The following is a 24,369-nucleotide window of genomic DNA, read 5'->3' on the forward strand; positions in this document are numbered from 1 at the left end:
TGATGGAAGTATTCAAATTACGTTCGTAAGTTACTCAAAACTGTATTTTAATACTGTGATTTAGATCCAGATATTTACATTTGAATCACATTAGCCAAAGATTTTAGGGAACGGGGCGGAACTTCATTTCACATCTCAGTTACGGGTAGGATTTGTTTTGGTGTTACACACTGTATATGGTTGACAAAGCACGGACGTGTTAGCTTGTAATGTGTAATTGTCTCTTTTCTCCTATTTGTATGGCGTTTTGGCTGCCATTTTGGTAAGTAAATTTAAAGATTTGATTTTTTGTTTACTTAACCCGATATTTGTTTTGTGTTATGACCTTTACTAAGTGTTTATTAAAGTAATTTTAGGTAGGTTTAGCTAGCATTACGGCGACCTAACCTTAACCACCTCTCTTAACAAACTTTTGCTAATCTTTCCTAACTAGCTGAACCACGCTTTGACTGACAGCATGTTATCCCATGTATACACATGTTATCAGTATAGTTTAGAAATGATGATAAAATAGATGCCACTATTTGATGGTGTTGCACGACCGGTGCATTTGTCCTGTCCAATCAGCTAGTCCTGTTTTCATTTTAGAGATGTAAGTAAAGTTAGCAAGTTAACATTCAGTATGATGTATTTACCCAAAAAGTCCTGTTATTCTGCGTTTCTTGAACACGTTGATGCAGGTTGGTGACCTTAAACAATAGACTAACCATCACAAAGAACTACAATATAAAGCTCCCCAATACTAAAGGTTTCCCACGGGATCAATAAAGTATCTATCTATCTATCTATCTACACAGTAAACACGCAGATGTAGTGCAGAACATGCATATTATTTGCACGGTTATCTCAGTTTTGGATGCCACTGCAGTCCTTATCACTGGTGACTCTGCTGGCCTTGGGAGGGAAGACAAATATGTGCTACCTCTGTATATGGTGTTGATGCTGTCCTTCGAACATATTAAATGAAATAAGTTAATGGATGAATAAAAATATGTGGGTTGTGATTATTTATTGTGACAGTGGAAAGAGGCCCATAAGTTCTCTGGAAGCCCGTACTTTTATGAATGTTAAGTATGCCTGGATTAGCACAAGTGATCAGTTGTGCTTGTTTCATCCTTTCTCACACCACAGATGTGATGCGATGTCGGATAAACGCCAGCGTGCCAGAGTCCAGGGCTCCTGGGCCAAACAACTTCCAAAACGCTCAGGACAAGCAGGTAATGTTGGGCAGCTCCTGCTGTCTGCCTGCTACTCCCTGAATGAGATCTTTGTCTTTATATTTACTCATTTATAGCCCCAGATGCTGACCCATATATTTTGTGTCTAGCCAAAACACTTACAGAAAACGTATTCTTAGTTATGTTAACCTGCAAGATATTTAGAAAACAGCTTCTTATTTTTTGTTCTTTTACCAGATGCTGTCCAAAACAACCAACCCAAAACTGTCAATCCAGCCCCCGTTGCTTGGGGATTTGGACAACAGAAAACAGCAACAACAACAACAACATTTGAGTTTCACCAGCCCATTAAGGTAGACTATTAACATACAAATAAATCGGCAATGAATACTGCAATCAGTATCAGAATCAGTTGGTCTTTTCCTCTTTGTTAGAATGTTTTACACATAAATGCTTTCGCTTTCTCTGTTCTGTCCTTTCTACATTGCAGCCAGTTAGAGATGTTCCTTCCGAGAAGGTGATTGAGTAAGTCACGCATTTTTCTCTCCAATGGCTAGACTTTTTCAGGATTTTGTTTAATTTTACAGCCATTTTAAAATTGTTCCTGTCTCTCATCATTGTGCCGTGAACAGAGAGGCAGGTGATTATGAGATCAGTCATGGACCATCAGGAGTGTCCAGGTGAGTTTGGTCTCGTTTAGAGGGAATCCTTGTTCACTGGAAAGTGCAGACAAAAAAAATATTGAACTGATTGGAAAACAGAATGAGTGTCATTGATTAAGTCTGTGATTGACGTTTAAATCCACTAGATGGCAGTCATTCCACAAGCAATACTGTAGAGCTCTTTGGGACTGTCATGCTTCCTATCCTACTTATGTTACCCCCAAGGACACATGGAGATGAGCCATGTTTTTAATAGACAGTGAATATGTAGTAACATGCTGTACATACTGCATACTGGACAACCACAATATTTATTTTTACGTTTTAGGCTTAGAGTTAGAGTAGAGTAGAGTAAAAACTGAGAGCCAGTAATATGAGCTATGTAATGTTTGCGTCAACATTGCTTCACAGGGTACATTGTGTGTGTGTGTGCGGGTGCGCGTGTTTGTGTGTCTTGTTATTCCATCTGTCCAGACTGCAGCTGCTTCCTGGGTTTCTTCCCCCTGAAGAGTCTGACTGGATGTTCAGTAAGCTGTTAGCAGAGCTCCCCTGGTCTCAGAAGACCAACTACCGACAGGGTGGGTACCAGGCAGGGCACCAAGCAGGAGTATCACAATACGGGGCTTATTGTTCAATATATTGTGATATTGTAAGGAAGGCAATATATTGTTTTATTTTTATGATACATATAAAAATTAGCAAGCCCTTAGGGGATGCACACCTTTGCCAAGGCTGCCAGCTACTCTCTTTGAACGTGTGAAAGTTGTGCAAAGGCTCCATTTAGAAAAACAGTTGGCATATTCCTTTAAAAGGAAAGAATAACTTGCACATTGCACCCAGACTATATGCAGCAAGCCTGTTGAACCACAGCCAGACTTTGCCTCAGAATCAGCCTTTCTCTCAGCTGGCGCTTGTCCACTTTGTGTGTTACGCTACAATCGCCTCGAAGCAGACAAACAGCACAATAAAGACTAGTGACTAAGATGATTTCTAAACACAGGCTATAGTGGCAAGTTGTGAAATCCCAATCCATTACTCCGCAGACTTTGTCAACAAAGTCCATCTGATGTTTGGGTTAAAGAGGAAGAAGTGGGAAAAAGAACATTAACCCTTCACCAGTCACCTCTCCTACCTACGTCTTCTGTCATTTGCCCTGTCTTGTTTTAAAACCCTCTTGACTCAGTTTTTCCAACCATTACACAGGGCTCTCTATTGGATCTTTTGAGTGGGTTTTGTTAATCTTTTCCCTCTGATAGCATCTTTTTATGGAAATAGTAAGGCTTCTGAAAGTTGACAAATGACCACACATATTTCCAAGTATTAGCTCCAGAGTCCCCGAATAAGTTAGTCTTTGCTGCTTGAGCAGTTTGTTTTTATTTTTCCACAAGTTTTTGAACCTCAGGGCTGGCCAAAATACACTATTGACTATGGATTGGTTCTTGGAAAAGATCTGGTTGTTCCCAGATATAGAGAGATGTCCAAGGGCCAACAGGGGAAGACACAGAGAAAATAAATTAGGATGTTGACCTTACATGACCTTACCTTCAGATAGAAATAGGTTCTGGTGACATAGCAGATTAATGCTGGATACAATAATAAATAATACAATAATATACTCAGAACAAAAATGGGTCAGATTTCCACCCTACTTATAGCTGTCATTTAACAAAAAAGAGGCAGCAGTGAAACTGATTAGATCTATTCTTTTTTGAAGTAAAAATTGTCATGACCCAATTACTAATGCAGTATAGAGATTATGCATGGAGCAATGCGATCTTTATTTCTATCGTCATCAAACCAGTTTGAAAAAAGCGTCAAGTATCTAAACTTTTCAAACATTTCCCTTTTATATTGTGATTAGGCAGCAGTGATGCCAGAATCCTAAGAACTATATGCACTTACATAAAACTTGGTTTCAGATATAATGTCCTGACCAAAGGTCTCGGTCGGTTCTTTTGAGGTGAAAGTGTATTTGTTTGTGTGCGTTGGTGCAGGTGAGGCATACGAGGAGCCCAGGCTGACTTGCTGGTTTGGAGAGTTGCCCTACACGTATTCTCACTCCACCATGGCTGCTAACACACAGGTTAGATAAACTCCTTAAACCACCACGACTTTCAAGGAAAAGGAAGCACTTTGCTCAAACGGTATGCACACATCCTTTCTACATTAGAGTCTGTGTTTTTCTTTTCCGCTTTTTAATTTCTCATGATGTTGCTCGTTGTTCTTCTTGTTTTGTGAAATGCACCATTACCTTGAATACAATAACAGATTTCTGAGTTAGAAAATAATTGGAAAGACTGGATTAACTCAATAAAATATTTAACAACATTCTACTGGTTTTAATGTGGAAATGTTCCATATTATATCTTCAGGTATGTGCCAAACTTACTCTCTTTTTGCCCCCTCCACCATAGTGGCATCCTTTGCTGTTAACCATCCGCGATGCAGTGGAGCAGGTGAGCGGATGCAGCTTCAACTCACTACTGTGCAACCTGTATCGGGATGGCCACGACAGCATCGGCTGGCACAGCGACGATGAGGCCTCCTTGGGTGCCAAACCCACCATTGCCTCTGTTAGTTTGGGTGACACCAGAGTGTTCAACCTTCGCAAGCAGCCTCCCCCGGTGAGATGATGGTAGAGCACCAGAAGTGGTTTACTTTGCTTCAAATATCCGGTCTTACATTGGGTTTAGATACAGCATAACAAATAAGTTGCTTCCATGAATAGTAACTGTATTACGTGTCTGAACACTGAATGCCTTGGTATAATTTTATTATACTTCTCTTCGACTCAGTTCCCAGTATTCATTAAAGTGGTCTCATAAAGTATTTGATTTGACCTAAAACCTGCCGACACTATCTGACCTTTTGCTGTTGTTTTGGCGCGTAGTCAAAGAGCTTCTACTACACGCTATTTAATAAAGCAGAACTGCTGTGCAAATCTTAAGAAGAAGTGAGGATAGAGTGAAGAATAGCAGCCAAGGTGAGTTAGTGGAAAAACTGGATGGAGAGGGAAGGCTTAAGTGAGGTGTTGTGTTGTGTGTGACTCAGCAGAGTATTTAGAGGACCGTGTGTTATTTCAAGTGTTGAAGCGCACACACTTCTTTGGAGGCAAGATTCAGGAGTCATGATGTAGCTGAGTCAGTCTGATAGTTGTGATTTTCAGCTAACAAAATGTGCCTTCAGTTAAGTTCAAGGCTTTTTGTTCTTGTCTGTGCAATGATGTGTGTTTAGTCATGTGACAGCACAATGTACCAGTAGTGTGTGTGTGTGCGCGTTTAGATGAATAGACATTGTGCTTTCCTTTCATTATGTGTCTGTTTTAGGAGGAAAACGGTGACTACACTTATGTGGAGCGGATTCGGGTTCCCCTGAGTCACGGGACACTTCTGCTGATGTCAGGAGCCACACAAGATGACTGGCAGGTAGGCTCCACCAATCAAATACAAGTGCCCACGCTCACGCAAAGACTACTTTAAAAGTGTTGTAAGTTTCTGAAATAGGTCATACTGTTTATTTTTATGTCTTTTAAACTTTGTACAGAAAAAAGAAGGAGGCATAGCTAAACAGTCGTGCAGTAGAGGAAAATCATATAAAAAACAAAAAGAAGAAAAAAACAATTTGATTGCTAGTTTGATTCCCTGCAGAAAAGGGAAAATTTACAACCTCTAGGCCCTCTGCCGTTCTGTTACATTTGATTGCACCACTTTGTAAGTTAGCATCTCAGTAGCTCAGTGACCAGGAACACAAAGCTGTGGTTAAATTCAGGTACACTATATAGACAAAAGTATCCAGACAGGTTATGGGGCTTTTGTTCAAGGGTTGGGCTCGGCCCCTCACTTCCAGTGAAGGGAAATCTCAATGCTTCAGCATACCAAGACATTTTGGACAATGCTATGCTTCCAACTTTGTGGCAACAGTTTGTTGAAGGCCCTTTTCTATTCCAGCATGACTGTTCACCAGAGGGAAATGTGCATGTGATGAAAGACTAGATGCACTACAATCGGAACAAGCTAATTATCAGTCACTGAATTCAGATTTATTATACTTGTTCTTCCCTAATGGTAAAATAAAGCAGGGTGTTGACAAATAAGCTAATTATATGGCACAAGTGACATTTACAGAAAGAAGAGGCATTAAATGATGAATCAGTAACATCAGTGATGTAAATTTATAACAACTTTCGGAAGGAGCCTTGCGGAACCCCACGTACATGTTTGTTCTTTTGGCACTGAGCATCTGTGTACATCGACTTAAACTTGAAAGAACTTGAAGAACATGAATATATTTGAAAATTGTAAGACCACTGGTGTATCCATAAAAATGTTGTTGGCTTATGTGGAAACTATGCAGCCACTTGATCTCTTTGCTGTCCTCCACTTTTGGCACTCAGAAGGTTTCTTTCTGCTAACCTTGTGGCCTTTCTGACCACAGTTCTTTTGGCCAAGAGATTGTCAAAGTTTTGGCTCTTTGTATTTTATATACTGCTTTACTGATGTCCTGTGTTAAAACTTCCCAGTTGGTCACACTGAAAAGTAAGTGAAAATAAAGAGTGAGACAAAAACAAAGGGGACGAGGAGATTAGAACGAGGAAGAACGAAAGAGGTTTGGGCTTAAAAGAAAAAAGAAAAAATCTGGAGAAGGTCACAGGTGTTTTATGGCGACACCTCCTTGAGTATTTCAACAAGGGTTCCATCTCTCCTTTTAAGATCTTGCCGGAGAAAGAAGATCACATGCCCATAAATTCTCTCTGTCTCTTTGCCTAATAAAACCTCCTGGCTCAGTAAGAGAGATTTGGAAGTGAGTGCTAAATATTTAACTTAACCTGTCAATCCTGCTAAAGTACTTCATTTGTTTCATAAAGGATACAGGGCTATTTATGCCTGTTCCGGACTTTTCCTTTTGACACTGTTATGGATAAGCAAACCTTTCACCTCCTTTGGAGATGTAGGCGAGGGAGGAGTGTGTCTATGTGCATGTCTGTGTGTATAAATAACCCATAAATGTGAAAACGCTTTGTGTTTTTGCTATTCCAAGAAATGTTAAACATTATTTTTGCAATGGGGGAATAAATGTGACTTTTGTGTCAAACAGAAAGAAAATGATGTTCATTGTATGTTGTCTGGTTGACCTGTGTGTGGAGGGCAGAGGTCAGCTGCAAAACAACAACAAATACAACAACAAAACATGTTAGGAAACTCCAAACAATTTTCATTAGGAATCAGCTGATACTCACTGTTAATAACCAAGGAGGCTGACAGTAAAAACAGTGAAGGAATGTAAGTAAGTACAGTTTAGAGGTTTATGTACTTGAGTTTTTCTGCTACTTTGTATTAAGCAAATATTGTACTTTTTACTTCATTCATTTATTAATTTTGTTACTAAAAGTTTTATTTTGTTTTTTGAATTTGTCACATATCATATGAAAAAAAAAACAAAGCAAAACGCACAACTACTTCAAAATTAAGCAACCCAACCATGTTAAAGACACAACACAATATCAGAGATTCAAGGCTGGTTAGCAACACCTTCATAAGAAACTTTAATCTGATGACTATAGAACAGAAAACAGAGATATGCTGCACTTTTCTGCCTCATGTTTTCAGTAAGAAAAGCTGATGATCAGAGGTGTGTGTCTTCAGCCAGTCACAGGGTGTCCATTCACAGGCAGACTCTCCCTCCTGTCTTCATGGAAATCTTATTGTATAAAAGACCAGTACATACATTTTAGGCACGTAATTGAAAAATCCATCTTTTCTCTGTCTCTGTAGCACCGAGTGGCCAAAGAATACCATGACCGAGGCCCACGCATCAACTTGACCTTCAGAACAACCTACCCCGAACCGGAGGGCCACAGGGCGGGAACCAAGCTGCGATTCACAGCCAAGCGGCCATAGTCTCCCCTCAGAGTCAGGTACTCGCAGTAAGGCTGAGGAAACTGCTGGTTCTGGTGCTGGTTCTGCATTCCAGACACGAATGATGGGGAGAGTTTGCCAAACAAAGCTCGGCACTCGTCTTCTTCTTGGTGAACTTGCGAGCGGTTTCATCTGTCTGAAAGAGGTGTTCACTGAGTTACAGGCCACAGCTTCCTCCAGCCTAAACAGGGCGATCTGAAGCTGTGCCTCAATTCACCTGCTGCAAACAAACTTTAATAGATCTGCCAGTGGCGATTATCAGATATCAGTGTTTTCAGGGAAGCTAAGCAGAAGAGTGGGTTATAATGAAGTCTTTAAAGCTTAGTTAATGCAGGGTCTACCTATTAGTTTGACTGTTTTCATTTATTCAGCTCTGATAGTTGTTTGTTTCAGAAGGGTTTGATAATATTTTTGGTTAGTATTCTTGGAGAGTGCAACCAGCATTGAAATGTCACTGAGCAAGACACTGCTCTGACTGCCAACACTAAACATGTGATTAGTAATGGGACGCTCCCTGTTGGTAACATCGGAACAGGACAGAAGCAGGTTGCATGTCCATGTTTTTGTATCTGCCGATGTGAGTCACTTAGACTGAAGTTTTTGTTTCTTTGTTTTTGTTTTTCTTTTCCCAACTTTCATTATGCCCCACATGACATGTGATGAAAAGAGTCTTTATGTCTTTATTAGTCTTTATTAAGTGTCCGTAGAGCTCGCTGGACAGCCAGTCACTGACAATGTGACTTTTGGTGAAATGCCCTAAAATGTAAATGATTTCCTGCCTCATTAATCTTGGGGAACGTTTTGGAGAAAACATGGACGCAATTAAAAGGGGAGGAACAAGTAAAGTGGCCACTTAGGCCGATTACACTCCATCAGGACTGGAATTAGTTAATTGTCCTGCTGAACCGGATTGGTCTGACGAGTTCCTCAAAGAAGTAGTTCATGTTTTTTTTTAAAACCTCTGATATGGACCGGAATAGTCCTGCAAACACATGTTTAGAGGTGGTATCTTCATAGTTTAGTTTTTTGGGTTGTTTTGTTAAAATGACCCACATGCCAAATGTAATTTGCAAGTTGTTTGTTGATTTTGTGATTTGTCTTCCTTATAGGCAGATTTGAAGCAGCTTTTGTGATTGTTTTATTTAAGATAACTGAAGGGACATTTAGTAAATATTGAGTGGTAAATGAAATCACGAGAAACCAGTCAGTCGTTTATGTTGTCATCAGTGTCAGAGCTGCTCTTTCCCATATGCAAAACTTATTCTTTGATACATGAATAAATGGAGAAAATGAGAGATTGTTTAGAGAAAATGTCCCATTTTTTAGACATAGGATCTGTTACATTTCTGTGTTCATCTTTTTGTTGAAATTATATATAACTTGGTGAATGCGTCTAAAATTTACAAAAGACATCACACAGTACAAACTAAATCAGATGCTGTGAATGACATCAAGCAGACACAAACCAAATCAAATTCACATGGCTAAGGTTACTGCAGGGACTTGTTTACGACGGAAAAATCCCACAGAAATAATGTTTTAACAGCCTGAAGCAAACACGCTAAATTAAAGAAAGTGAAGGGAGGCATTGAGAATCTATGATTTTGTGATTCATGCAGTTTTACAATAATGGTTGTTTGTTTTTTTAATGATTTCTATTCCATCGTGACATTAACTTCTGAAATTGCCCAAATACCTCAGGGGGTGGGATGCACACTACTTCAACTGCCCACATGATGGTCTTGATTGCTGTTGTTCTGAAATAAACAGTTACTCCTATTAATTCTCTTCTACCGTGTGCTGTGTTGCAAAAACAGTTCGTCGGTCGGACATTTTATAACTGTAACATTTTATATAAGACAGGCAAGTTCAAACAAAAAAACACATTGTGACAAGAAGTTTGTCATGAAAATATACTGCATCTGTGTACAATGTTTGCAAAATACAGCGAGCAGTGGAAGGTTCATCCAGGATCTCTGAGACTGGACAGATTATGCAACCGTTGTTGTAATAACATCCAAAAGATGTGATAAGGTTGTTTAATGCAAAACAGTTCTCGATCATTTCATATTGTGGTTTCTGTCAAAGTCATGTGCTGTCAGAAGGTATGCAGACAGTATGTAGACAGTGTTTTTTTGTCACTTGGTGTGTATCCAACACATTGAACGATTTGAACTGAAACAGAAAGGTTAAGGTGCTTACTCTCACTTTTAAGGTTACTCAAGACTTTTCATATCCATGTGAAACAGCCAAATTCGATAGTTCAACTAATGGATGATGGAAAACTCGACTTCGAGATCTCAGGCACCAAACAAAACGACTAGTTTGAAACTCAGTACAACAGTTGGCCAACGAAATAAGCTGAATTATGCCTCTCGTGTCTATTAGACAAGCTTAGTGATTCTCAGATAACTCTGAGGATTACATTACAATAAGTTTATCAATACTTGTCACATTCTGTGGATTGCCTTAATCTTAGTCTTTTTCATAGCAAAACAATCCCCTGGTGAATACATGAATAGGCCTGACTCATCTGTTCCTTCCAACTGCTGCTACATAGGAAGATTGTTTCGATACTTGAGTTTCGTGTAACAGAACAAGTCGTATTATCTTCTCAGGAGAAAAAAGCCGGCTGGAACAAACTGTCCTGCGACTCCAATGAAGGTGGTGTACTAAAAGGTGGTGTACAAGGGAGATTTAACAGCCAAGAGTGGCACAAAAGCTTTCCAAGAGCAAAGAGAGGTGGATTAAAAAACAAATGGATTAGAGACCGAACATCATACCGTGCTGATATAATCACACACAGTCACTTCCCTACCAGTCAGTTGAACTGATGACGCCTCTTGGACGTCTTCAAGTCTACAATTACAGTTGGGTGGACAGAGTGATATTTATTTTGCCTCATTATGGGACAAAAGTTTTATCTGGACTTTACATTTGAAAATTTTACAGAGAAGGACTTTGATTTTTGAGATGTCGATAATATGCGTTATTGCAGTTAACAGTCAAAACCACCTTTCATCCTGTTCTTAATCGAAAACCAAGTTAGCACTGTTTTGGCTTCTCGTTTCACTAACATGAAAACAGCAACAGTGGCTTCAATTTGCACCTTTACTGATGGCCAAGACGTGTTCGAGTGAAGTCAGTTTTATTTGTGTAGTCCAAAATGTTTTCCAAACAGACCAGGACCCATCATTCCTCCAGGTGACAGTGGTGAGGTAAAACCGCCTTTGATTCAGAGCTCACCAAGGTGCTCTGTTCAAACTAAACACCTCTTGACCCCAAAACACTGCAAACGTACTACAGCCTTTGCTTAACTCCGTTTCTCAAATACTTTCCCATCACTGTATCAGTGACTGTAACCATGACAACATTTTTAGCTAACCCAGGATCTTGCCCTACTTTGGTCTGCTACGATCTTAAATGCCAGCAAGCCTGACAATAAGGATCCCAAACCCAGCGATACTCGTCACACTCCTCCTTTACCTCTGAATAAACAGCTTTGGTAACACGTGACAGAATACTGGACTGCAAGATGTGAGAGTGGATTTGGGAACTCATGCTGTGTGATTGGTCCGGCAGTCACCCTCTTTCCTTGCAAGACCCACTGTGTGTGTGTGTGTGTGTGTGTGTGTGTGTGGAGTGAGTTAATTAGGAAGACCCACAGTGAGTGCAGCAGCTTGTGTAACAGGTCTGAGGCCTTTTGTTGGTGCAGTGCAGGTGAGAAAGGCACCACATGCTGTGCCTGATTCTTACCGGCTCCTTGATGTTGGGCCTCCAGAGGCACAGATTGGGACATTTTGTGCCGGAAGAGAACATCGCACCACTGGATGTTGAAGTTGGGTCTGGGCCGAACATATTTGATTTAGCATTGGCACAGCCAATGTTAAGTTTAAATCGCTGGGCCTAGTACCATCCTGAACCAACCTGTACTGATTATTGGTTATTGGTAGCTGTTAAGATTCATGATCATATTGTGTCATATTATAGTCTAACCCACTGGATGTGGACTGTTGATATAAGTCTGACTTTCTCTTCTATTCTGCTATTTGTGTGTTTCCTTTTTCAAAATCCTGGTCTGCTGCTGTTTTTTGTCGCAGTACAGTAAACAACAACGTCGTCCGAGACTACATGTTGAAATTACCAACGTATCCTAACCCTTCCCTGGCCACTACAGTAGTAGCCTTAACAAACTAGCAGCTGTTGTAATTTTTTGCGGGGATTCTGCCATTTTCAGGCACTACTTTGCAGGGGCACCATTGCTGCATCCTGGGCTTAATGCCAGCCAACATGACTAATCAGTCTAAAGTAATAAAAACAAGCCAGAGTGTTTTTTTCCCCTAAACCAGAATGATAAACAGCTTATATGTATAATATGAGCAGTGTTGCTCATTATAATGGATCCACAGAGAATTATTGACTCTTCGCAAACTTGCTTATGTAAACTTTGCCTGACTTGACAGAAAAAAACAAATGTATCTATAATGTAACTGGCCCTGTTCATTCCCACTGTATATTCAGAATTAGACATTGTCTTCCAGTATCTGCAGCTGTTGTCCAACTCTTTAGTCTTCATTGTTGATGTTTTCCATTCTACCTGGAAAGGAACATGGCTTATGTTGTGATAGCTAAATAACAAGCTGCCCGACATTCCTGTGTTAGCCACTGTTTGCATGTTTCAGATCCCGGCACCTGTTGTGCAGAGCTGGAAGCGTTTGGAAACATGGGGGCTGCATCAGAGCTGCGGTTGTTGCTAACTCCTTTTAGCTGTCTCTTCAGCCACTGGAGCCACTGTATGGATTGCTCCCAATTAGGCCTCAGTTCATCGACATTCCTGACCGTGCTGTTTACTGTGGCCACCTGATTTCCAGCTACCAGGCTCTGTTTTGTGCCACATTAGCAGCCAATGAGCTGTAAACGACAAGACTAGGTTTTATCACAGAGGTTTGGGTAGGTTGCTTGGCATTACGGAGTCATGATACACAAGGATATTTAACCACATATATTAAGTTCAGATGCGTCGGTGTTACATAATATTATAATGAAGGAACAAATGGACTTGTGTAATGAATCGAAGGATTCGAAGCCTTGTTTTTGCAATTAGTGAATTTGCTGCCCTGTGTAAAAAAAAGAAATTAAATGACCCCAATTCCAAAAAAGTTGGGACATATAATATAATATATGTGAAACATAAATAAAACAGAATATGATATATTTATCTTTATAGTCATGAAATCAAGTGAAAACGGTGCAAAGACAATATAGTTTCACTTCATCAGCTTCAGAATTTTTTTTCTATGTAGGTGTTTATTCTTAATTTGTTGCCAGCATTTCATGTGTGACAGGTGAACGCTCAAAAGGCTCAGTCATTCACAAGCAAGTACAGGGTGAGGTTCCCCACTTTGTGAAACACGTGCAAAAGCTATCACAACATGAGCTCAGGAACACTTTGTTAAACTGTTGTCGGAAATACAGTTCACTTGTAAATCATTGCCTCTGGTTTTATTTAGATTTTTGGAATTTATGTTACCGTGCTGTGAGAGCCAGGTCATATAAATTCTAGTTGTGTGGAGCAGCTAACTCAAGTCTTTCATGCTTCGGCTAAAAGTTAAACACTGTGTCAACAATTTAAATAGCAGAGAGTCCTTTAGAAGAGAACAGTCCACAACCTTCTGTGTGTACAGGCAGAATGTTTGCAGGTCAGTAACATCACAGCACAGGAGACTGTGTCACTATTGCTGCTTTCTAGGTAAACCTAAACTTACCTTCGTCTCCCATAGAGTGTTTTGTGTTTCTGTGTGTACACATTAGGGATGGGCACAAGTACTCGAGTACTTGAATTGGACGTCAGTATTCATCCAACGTACAGAGTAATCGCTTTTTCTTATATAACAAATATAAACGGTAGATCTGTGCTACATTACATCCAATGTTTCCAATCAGAGATCACTTGATCCCATGTTACAGACAAAATGGTGACAAACAGGTATGAGTGTGCTGTGTGTTGAAGTATTTTGACTTGCAGTGCAAGTTATGTAACATTAAACCACGGTATCATAGAGCAGCTAGTTCTTTGATTAACCATTTGCACATAAAGCACGAAAGGTGAACAGCGGATACAGGTTCTCTCATCACCTCATTAGCTAGCAGTGTTGGCATGTGTCGAAAGACAAGTTTATCCGGGACATCGCAGAAATAATGACTGGAGATATGTTGTCGGCAAGCTCTGTGGAAGGAGGAGGCTTCCATGAGCCGATGGCATTTGTAGAGCCGGAGTACAGGTTACCATCGTGGTGGAGAAGATGTATGAGAAAAGCATGATGAAATTGAGGACGGATGAGCAGTGTGGTTATTAGGCCACTGTGCACAGCTGTGTTTTTCACTACAGCTAACAGTGTGTCTCTGTCTCTGTGTGTTTAATACAGTTGTAAGTGCAGTCAAATCATGCTGTGATTTGCTGGGAAGCTGCTCTGGGAACAAGTTGACCGACCCCCAACCCCCTACAGCTCTGTTCCCCTCCTCTCCTTTGGGCTTCATGGCTTCAGTTCAGTCTCCCTGACTGTGCCTCTTCCTCTTCTGCTACTTTCTCAAAAGAAAACCTTTCCTCATTTTTGGTTAAAAGCAGTAGCATTTCATGTGTCGGGTGTACATGTTTTCATTTTAGTGCCATGTTCTTTTTTTGGAATAGTGGAAAACATGACCTCAGCTGGACTAAATGGATCTCTCCCTGCTGTTTTCGATATCTGCTCCACCCCTTGCAAACTCATGACTTTCCTGTGTGAGTTTTAGCATCTGGCACTAACTTCATGTGAACAGACACGTCACTGGTGACATCTTGAGGACATGGCAGTTGATTGTAACGCACCGCCGATGATTCAGTAGAGATCCGTTTTAATTGTGCTGTGATGGCTTTATACAGGGTGAGTGTTTCATTAGACCATCCAATAACCAGAAGGTCACAGTTGTGGGTTCCTGATCAATGAACTTATCAACGAATCTTTGGCCACTGTTACACTGGAAATGCTTTGTCTTATAAGAGACATGTAGACTCCCATTGACTCTTCAGGGCTTTTGTTTCCCTTGTAAACAATTGTAGTTGTTGGAAGACCCGTGGGTCTTCGCAGTGGTGGATGGAAATGTTACCTTTTCACCACCTGTGTGCCCCTGAAAAAGCTTTTATGAGTGGAGTAAGATGCATGGTGCAACCCCAATTTCAAACAGACTACATTCCAGATCAGTAATAATCAAAACACAAGATTTAACAGAGACATGATACAGCGTCAGCCTGCCGTAACCTGCAAGTTGTCAGGTCTTGTGCATAGATTTAAATGAGAAAACTAGATTCATCTCGAATTAAGATTAAAAACAAAAAAAGCAACTGTAAAAATGATTTCTGTCTTTTCATGTGGGAGACATAATTTATCTGCGAATGCACGTGGCTGTTCAGTGTAAACAGACGCGGTGTTCTGGATGGGAATACTTCCCAGTCTCCAAATCTCAGTCTATAAATAACCATGTTGTCCTTATGGTGTCTTACTGACTCAGTCTCAGGAGAGGGAGGGTGGGGGGAACCAGTCCAATCCCCAGAGGATGACGTCTGCATTGATTTGCACCAACATTGCCTCCACTGCCATCTCATGTATTTTGAAACAGAACTAAGACTATGTTCCTACGTTAAAGCTATACTAGAAAGTGTGAGTGTTGTCCATTTAATGTTTCCTGCACTGAACATAGCTGCATAAATTCAAACTGTTGTAACTGAAACTGTATTTAATGAAATGTGCAACTAATTTAAGCCACTGACAGACACAATTTGGTGATTTTGTAATAATGTCACTTTGCTTAATGTTACCTTCCAAAATACTGAAAGTGACTGAAGTTTTCTTCAGTGCAGTGTTATATACAGGTAGATGAATTTCTCACACAGCAGCCACACATGATCAAACTGGTCAGTGGACCAAATAATATAGTTTTTAACACATTTTCAGCAGTGTCTTTGAAACAAAAACATCACATTCACCTTTTAATATAACAACAATAACCTGGCCTCAAAAACCGTTTGGGTTAATCAGCACCTCTCAGGCGTCCACTTTGTACTTCCACTGGCTTGTCAGTCAGTGAGCATGTTTTGGTCTCTGTACAAGCACAATGGTGTCAAACCTGGCAACCTAACTCCCGACTTTGGGATGCGGTGCAAAGAAGTAGTTCAAGCATTTAATCAGTAATTTAATGACTTGTTGTATGGTATTGTGGCGTAGAGTTAACAGGTATAAGTGTGCTCACTCGCGGAGAGAGAAGAGAAAACATTACCTGAGGTGCTGTGTGACTTGCCAGCTTTGGTTCCCCTCCTCTCTGTAGTCCCCTGACATTTGGGTTGCTACGGTAACAGGAGCGTCCCTCAGCAGTGGGTACAGGGTGATTTGCAGGTACGGGAATGTTGCCTGTGGCGTGTACCTCACCTCTTGACCATGTGGACCTGTTTAATGGATTTTCCTTCCCTCCCACCTTCTTTCTCTTTCTTCTTTCTTCATTTTTTTTCTCTCACACACACTCAGTAAAAGTAATTCTTTTTAACAAACAAACTAACAGAACAATAGTTTTAGTCAACAGGCTTCCAGTAAGTTTGAGTGGTCTCACTTAGCTCAGGCTGCGTATAGTAAATAATGTCCATTATTAAACATTACCAAAATAAAAAGACTACCTTTCAGATTTAAACAGAATAGACTTAAACAAATAAACAGACACAACTCCAGACCCTTTCATCTAAAATCCACCTGGGCAGAAACAAAAAAATCAAAAAGTTCATAACATTTGTACCACTAACATAACGTAACCCAGTTAAGTTTGCCAAAGTTCCTTAAACTGGATAAACAGCTGTTCATTTCAAGAACAATTTAACTTAAGCAAAATCACTGTCACTGAATGCACTAGTCTGCGCTAAGAGTTTCAAAATTAGATAAGATAAACAAAGTTCTGGATACAATGGATAATATTTTCCAGTCTGCAGTGTTTGACAGATAAGAATTAACGATGACCACCATAGTGTTAGCTGGTGGATGCTGAGTGTTGGCTCAGGAGGTCTTATTACCTGCCTCTGCACAGCAAACATCATGTTTAAATAGACTGTCATTTGAAGAATTGTTGAGTCCGCATGAGTCTCCAAACACCAATTTAGCCAGTTATTAGGAAAGAACTTGCGATCCATGATAATGTTTTTGTTTCACTTGCTTTCTGCTTCTTCTGTTCACTGTCTTACTCTGTGTCCCGCTTATATTTTGATGTACTCTTCTTGTTAGTGGTGTTTCTGAAGATGGTGTAGGATGAAAAGTTAGATCACCAGAGTTATTACAATTAGTACTGGTCTGATCATGAATGAGTGCACCACATTTCATGGAAGTCCTTCCGATAGTGACTGAATTTGGACTTTAGGTAAATGTCAGGGGATTAATAAAATCTGTGGGATTCATCTGGGGGTCCATAAATGTCTGTAGAAGCTTTCGTGGCAATCCATCCAGCTGTTGTAGAGATATTTCAGTCAGGACCAAAGTGGTGGACTGACTGACTGAAAGACTGACATTTCCATGTCTAGAGCCATGCAGCTAGCATGACTAAAAACAAGACAGCATTTCAAACAGCAGTGACTTTTTCTTTTTGTTCCTACAGGCACTATTTGTGTCAGACCCAGACCACATTTTAATTCTTCACACTTTTTGACATGTTTCTGTAACAAGTGTTGCCCTGTTCACTTCCATCTATTTAAAGTTGTCTAAACTCTTTATTGTATAGTGCTGCTTGCACTGCGTAGTCTGTCTTTTGGTTTAGTGCATATACTATCAGCGATACATGAGTAAGCTACAGTAATTTAAAGGGTATTCCATACTGAGACATACTATACTGCCAATTATACCCTGTCAGCCCCTGATCTAATCCCTTACATTGAGCCCTGTTACTCTGCCTGCCACACAAACACACACGCCAATGAAGAGGACTGTAGTGAAAGTCGAGCCTGCTTGTTAATGACAGCAACTCATCTGATTATTTTCCAGTTGATGCCCTTGTTTCCGACCGTGTTTCATAACCAGGACTGTTATATTTATATGCACATTGTTACACATTGATACTAATCCATGTGTCAGATTGGAATATGCTGTTGTCACCAAGGTGCTATACCGTACTGTCTTTCTTTAAACACTATATCATAGACAAATTAATTATGAACCTTTGTATAGCTGTTGCAAGAAGATAAGAAATTTATCTATTTTTGTAGCCTCTTTTGCAAGCATGTTTTCATTTAACTTGTATCAGTGACATTGTGTCACAGTCAAAATTAGGATAAAATGTTCCATAAACATCTTGGTAGCCAAGTTGATATGTTGGTTGTTTGGCAGGTTGCTCCACTGGTTTATGACACTAGATTCATTCTGTTTCTCCTGATCCTTTCCAACTTGTCTTCACCAATAATCTCCTGTGTTATTAGCTAGCTTCTCACCCCAAATGACACACACTGTTCAAGACTCGTCCTGTCCTTTGTTAGCTAGTTTCTTTTCTAATGCTGATGAATCATCAGTAGTTTTCTGTTCCTCAGTTTGATTATTTCATTCATAAATTACTGAAGCTCTGACTGCAGAACAAATGAGGATAAGCTCGTCGGCCACCCAATGAAACAATTTTTGAGAGAGGACAAAAATCTGTAGCTTATTTTGAAAACAGTTTTATGTACAATTCTTTTTACAATATAAATTTTGCAGATTAAGTATGTTTTTATGATTTTATCTAACATGTGAAAATTGTCAGCCTTGGAGCAGACAAAGCCTTACTCATCCCTGTGATCTATGGGGACGATGTGACCCCCAATGAGACTGAACCATACAGTAAATGTGCATTAAAAACACTAAGATAAAAGACGCTAGTAATTGGAATTGGGTTATAATTCTCTCTTCATTGCAAGAAATACTTTCTGTTCCTTTACTTTAAAAAACAAAAAACATATACACTGTATGATTCAAACCATGTTGAATAGGTAGGTGTGTGTGTGTGTGTGTGTGTGTGTGTGTGTGTGTGTGTGTGTTTAGGGTGGGACGATGGTGGTGTTAGTGATCAGCTGCTTCTGCCCATGGTCCCTGCGGGAGGTATTCGCCTCGAAATGCCATCAGCTGTTGATTAGAGGATACAGGATGGGATAGAGCAAAACAGCACACAGGTGTGACAGTGTTTTTAAATTTCCTAAAAGAGGATGCTTTAAGTAAGATCTAACTGTGTATGTGAAGACTAATAAATGCCTGTGTTTTATGAACTAGAAACAAAGAAAGCAAGTTCATTCAACAGTACTTTTTGTCATCAAAGCTCATGTGTGAAGGAATTATGCATTTCTGACTTTTGTGACCATCAGAAAAGACACCATGGGAGATTATGGTGAACACCGGGACTTCCTAATTTTTCTGAAATAATAGATATTAAAATTAATGACTGCCATAATTTCCAAAGCAAGCAAGGAAACATGTTGAAAATGAGATAAAAACTTAAATAAAAAGGGATCAGTTGTTTCCCTTTAACCTCCTCATTCTAAATGACACTTTTAACAGCCTGATCGAAAGATCAGTGCATTTTAAATGCTTTTTTCTGGGGATTGTTTTTGCCAAGCAATGTCCTTGTGTACAACCCAGGCAGCCTTGGCAGTCTTTTAGGAAAACTAGGCATCCCCAAGGACACACACACAGCTCTTGGCCTGCATTTCAGTGCCATTCCCATTCCCTGCAGGCATGTCATAAAAGGCGTAATTTAAATCAAATGGGTGATAAAATGAAAAATCAGGCAGGCACGTACATGTGTGGCTAAGAAGGAATCACAAATGCCATGTGATGTCATTTGAATGGCGGCAGCTGGCTTGATCATGGATGATCTACTCAAAATAGAGCAAGTGGGTATTTGCAGGTTCACAGCCATGACTTACAACCCAAGTGTGTGTGTGTGTGTGAGCATGTGTGTGTGAGATAGAGAGGGAGGATGATGTGGTCTCCTTCTAACCCTCCTAAGGTGTCATCCAAGGAATGCATGACGAAACTGGGGAACTGTTTTAGGTCGTAACGTCACTCCTGAAAACTCTGCACCCGCCACAGCAAAGGAAAGCCCATGAGGTCATGAGGTCAACCACTGAAATGCATAAAAGTTGACACCACGGTTTGACAGGTCGTACGATGCACGATGTTCATGCTACTGCTGGTGACGCTACAAGTTAATATTAGTGACTACGGATGACACTTGGGTTTCACCTAGCAGAGTTTGTGGTGCTTGTGTACGTGTTGCCTTGCACACTGCGGCGCTGAGTGTGATAGTGGATCATGACACGATTTGTAGGTGTGTGTCACTGACTTATCTATCACCCTGCTTTCATTTGAAAAGTTCTTTTGATGAAGCTACATGTAGATAGATATAAAGATGGTTACACATGCATCAATTTATGTAATCCATAATTTTATTTTTACATTTTCAACACTGAATTTGTTTTCTGAGCTAAACCTTTGCTTTTTATTGTCAAAGGCAATGTTCACGTTATATGTTTTTGGGACGTGACCCATCTCTGTTCCCAATACAAACTTATTAAATATTGAAACCAAGCAGTTCTACAGTAAGCGGGTATTTAGACCACAAACAGCCCCGCATTCATTAAAAAAAAAAGGCTACATAAATGTGGGCATTTTGTTTTAGGTATTATGAGATGATGACGTCTGTTTGAGTAATAGTCCATGAGTCTGACGCCTTATCAGACACCAAAACACTACACTTGGGTTTATCGTGCTGTCTGGCAGGATTTACAACTCTGGAAAGTTAACATGCTTCAACGCTTGACGCTTGTGCTTGCAAAATCCAAAGTTAATAGCATCGTGACAGTTCTGTAGACAATTGTTAAGAGTGATTGAGTGAGTTGCACTGATAGTCACTAATGCACATTGATATATCTACTGTCCCTGGTTCATATACTGAAAGTAACAACTTGTTTTTGGTTTATTTGCCCAACTTGTTTGTGGAAGTGAGTATTGCACTGGCAGTGAACTGTTCTATCACACCCACTGTGTGCGTCTCTCTTCTCACATTACGGCTGAATGTGTTTTGACTGCACTGAGGGGCGGGACTGATCAGAAAACGTCTGACCTGAGCCGCATGCAAAGAAGGAAATCATGACTGGGACACTGTCAGCTGCAGTGTGAGTGTAACCGAGCGAGCCAAGCTACACCAACTCTGAGACGCTGCCATCAGCCGTGACACTGAGAAATTTAGTCATTTCAGTTAAGGTGACATGACATGTTGACTGGGATGATGCTGAGGCTGATGAGTCTCTGGCGTTTGGGCATCTGTTTCCTTGTCTGCTGTGAGTTTGAATACGTATAAGGCCGTTCATCCCGTGTGACTTTCTGTGTCATCCTCTTCCCTCATTTTCAAACATTTAAATGCTCATTTCCAGAAGGTTATCTACGTTATGTATTTGAGAAACAAAAGTTGTCTTATGCACATATCAACCATCATGAGCATCATAGCCGTTTTAGTCAGGATCACAGATTGTATAAAACATGGATGTAGTCTTCATGATGTCAAAGGTTTCTGGAGAGCCATTTTGTAGCTCACTGTGGTTGCTCCAGTTTCCCATCTGATCCAAAAATGACTAAAAAGGTGGCCTGTTGGGTCAGTTAACCACACAGAAAACTAGTGGCCATTGGAGGAACTGCAGTTTTTCACTTGAAAACATAACTTTGGTTCACCTGCACACAGTCAGTGGTATTTCTCATGTGTAAAATCATGTGTGTGTGTGTGTGTGTGTTTAAACTTGACAGTGTGTAGTAGCCTGAAAGGATGCACCATTTTTAATATGTTTGCTGCTCTTCATTAAATTCTTTGCTATCACTGCATTGCTATGAATTTAGTCTGTGTTGGCTTTGATTCAACTGAATAAGATGCTATCACATGACATCAATATGTCAGTGCAAAATTAATTATGATGTCTTGAGTTCCACAAACAAACAGGCCCTGGTGGAAACGATTTATCCCCTTTACAATCTCCTGAGGGTTTCAGCTAAAACAACAGCGGTTGCCTCTCCCCTCAAGGCATTGCTCATGTACTTGTCACTGTTTTTTCTTGTATTCATTAGGACTTCAGCATGACAAAATATCATAACACGGACAATAAATAAGCAAGTAAACGTGATTTATTAATATACTTATTTTGTTGTATGCTGAGACAGTTCCACAACATCACAGCTTGGTGGTTTGTGGTTGTCCGTGAATGTGATGGAAGCCAAATGTCTCATGGGAATGCTGTCTACCACCAGCTGCAAGATTCCAGTAAACTGAAAGCTTTAGATTTTGTTTTGGGCCATGAAGATAAACAGATTTTTCAGCTACGTCTGAGCGCGTATCTGCAAAAGACTGTGTGATTATCTTTGTTCATATTAACTGCACTAATTAAGGTGGTAATAATCGATGATGATTGATAATTGATGCTTTAAAACACCTGGAGCGCTTGTTGCAGGTTCTCGCTCCGTCCTGTATTTTGTGATAAAACATAACAGCATTTGAGCCTCTCCACCTTGACACTGATTTGGGCCACTTTTCTCCTTGCTCCAATTCTCCTTTCTGTTGTCTCTGTTCTACCCGACTCACTCTGAATGTGTCACTCCATTTTACGTCTCCATTTCTGTCTCAACTGTCTTTCTCTCCCTGTGCCTCCACCTCCTCCTCCCCTCCCCTGCACACAAATCTGTCAAATCCCCCACACCCGAGAACCTATTCACACACACACACACAGATATTCGCTCCTCATGTTTATTTTGGTGGGGTGACTGACTGACTGACTGCTCGGAAGGCCGGAACCATGATGAGAAGGAAGGAGGGGAGTGGGAGGGACCTGGCAAAGACAAGTAGGGAGGGAGAGAGAGGGGGAGACACTAGTGGGTAGTGAGATGCTATAAAAGAGAGTGCTGGAGCTGTCGGTGGCATTAGCTTTCAGCAGACTGACATTCACACACACACAAACCGAGAAACAGCCAGAGAGAAAAGAGACATCGGACAGCAGCAGAGTTGAAACAGAAGCATTCAAGCTGAGGAGCGAAGAGCAGAGGCTGACCAGAGCAGCTTAAAAGCATTTGTTCCTTTAACGCTGTTACTGGTTGTTTTTGCCTGACTTCAAGATTTGAGGAGTGTTTTTTTGGCTTGACTTTGGACGAACTTGGTTTGCTCCTGAGACAGACTTCTCCTCGAATAGGAAAAAGGCATCAGAAAGAGCAAGGAAAGACAAGTTTGAGACTTGAGATCAGTCGTCTTCCAGCTGCAGTCACACTTGGTGCCACATTTGATTTGAACTAGATTTAATTTTGTACACATTTGGGCTTCTGTTCTGCCAATGGCTGCTGTGCGTCAGATGGTTATGGAGGCCTCTGGCTTCCAAGTCCTGCCAGCCCACCTTATGGCTTCGGCCATGGAGGAGTTCCCCCAGCAGCTGCCTGTGCCCAAGGGCCCGGCAAGGGGCAAGAGCCGCTCCCGCCGATCTCGCGAAACTCGCTTCAAAACACAGCCTGTCACCTTTGCTGAGATTGCGGAGGTAGAAGAAGAGGGTTCCTCACCTCTGGAGGAGGAGAGGGCACGTCGTTCCTTCCTGCAGTCCCTGGAGAACCTGCGACGGAGCACACAGACTCTCCATTGCCCGCCAGCTGCCCATCACAGCTGCACCCCCACACCCACACAGGTCAGCCTGGACTCCAGTGACTCCGACTCCACCCAGTGATTGGTGGGACATGCTCGTCTCCTGGCACCCATGTTCCTTCCTTCTCCTTGACGCCGCTTCGAATGGAGGCCAACTGAACTGAACCAAACTGGCTTGTCTGCCAGCCTGTTTGTGTGTTTGTAAGCTGCTGCTGTTATACAAAAGTCTACACTTAATATATACTAACATACAGTGTATAGCTCAAGGATGCACTTGTGCAGGATGCATATCTGAAAGCTCTCTGCCATCACTGCAGGCTGGTTATACTGCTGTATAGATATGATAAGTGTACAAGTAACACATGACGCAGTGGCGAACACACCACTCTTCTAATGTATTCCTTTTCTACTGTAGATGTCTATGAGGAAAACTTGAAAGACGAAAGATGGTTGATATTTTTCCACTTTAAAGCTGTATAGATATTTTTGTTTCAATCCTGATTTTTCTACGTGACCAGTCACTACAGAAAGGACTGTTGAAAAATGTTAGTTTTGCGACTTACTCCGCTGTACATACTCTGTCTAAACATTGTACTGAGCACCGAAAGTGATCTGGCCATCATTGAAGCAGTAGATTATCTTAACAAAGCGTCGTCAACAGTTCAAGCTCTTGTTTTCCAGCTTCACAGTGAATGAGATCTCTGCTGTTGCTGCTTCAGTTCATAAGCAAAAAAAGAGAGCCTGTTTAAATGTCTATTTATTCTATCATTTTGTTCATAACCAAGTGGAGTTGTAGATTATTGCTCTTCTAAAGTCACCTTGACTTTTAAAGAAATCATAACCTTTATACTGTATATTTTGTTTTACTTTATACATATATATTGCAATGTTTGTTATATGTACTTTAATAAATATTTTCAAGTA

At 40.7% G+C, this 24,369-nt stretch overlaps 2 protein-coding genes across 3 annotated transcripts; both read left to right on the forward strand.

Moving 5' to 3' along the window:
* The first annotated feature begins 122 nt into the window (after positions 1 to 122).
* alkbh3 (alkB homolog 3, alpha-ketoglutarate dependent dioxygenase) lies at positions 123 to 20,171 on the forward strand. Of its 2 annotated transcripts, XM_046394736.1 has the most exons (11): positions 123 to 262; positions 1,132 to 1,217; positions 1,416 to 1,531; positions 1,669 to 1,703; positions 1,811 to 1,858; positions 2,315 to 2,418; positions 3,835 to 3,923; positions 4,255 to 4,464; positions 5,167 to 5,265; positions 7,612 to 7,754; positions 18,828 to 20,171. In XM_046394736.1, the coding sequence occupies exons 2-10, from the start codon at positions 1,142 to 1,144 to the stop codon at positions 7,735 to 7,737; spliced, it is 903 nt and encodes a 300-aa protein (XP_046250692.1). In that variant the 5' UTR covers positions 123 to 262; positions 1,132 to 1,141; the 3' UTR covers positions 7,738 to 7,754; positions 18,828 to 20,171. The 2 variants fall into 2 exon arrangements, with proteins under 2 accessions (XP_046250692.1, XP_046250690.1); XM_046394734.1 differs by lacking the exon at positions 18,828 to 20,171 and having other exon boundaries at positions 7,612 to 9,538.
* A 2,531-nt stretch (positions 20,172 to 22,702) lies between these two features.
* Positions 22,703 to 24,369, forward strand: c7h11orf96 (chromosome 7 C11orf96 homolog). The gene has a single exon (XM_046395174.1). The coding sequence runs from the start codon at positions 23,147 to 23,149 to the stop codon at positions 23,525 to 23,527; it is 381 nt and encodes a 126-aa protein (XP_046251130.1). The 5' UTR covers positions 22,703 to 23,146; the 3' UTR covers positions 23,528 to 24,369.

The sequence above is a fragment of the Scatophagus argus genome, chromosome 7, assembly GCF_020382885.2.
Source record: "Scatophagus argus isolate fScaArg1 chromosome 7, fScaArg1.pri, whole genome shotgun sequence".
Taxonomy (NCBI): Eukaryota; Metazoa; Chordata; class Actinopteri; family Scatophagidae; genus Scatophagus; species Scatophagus argus.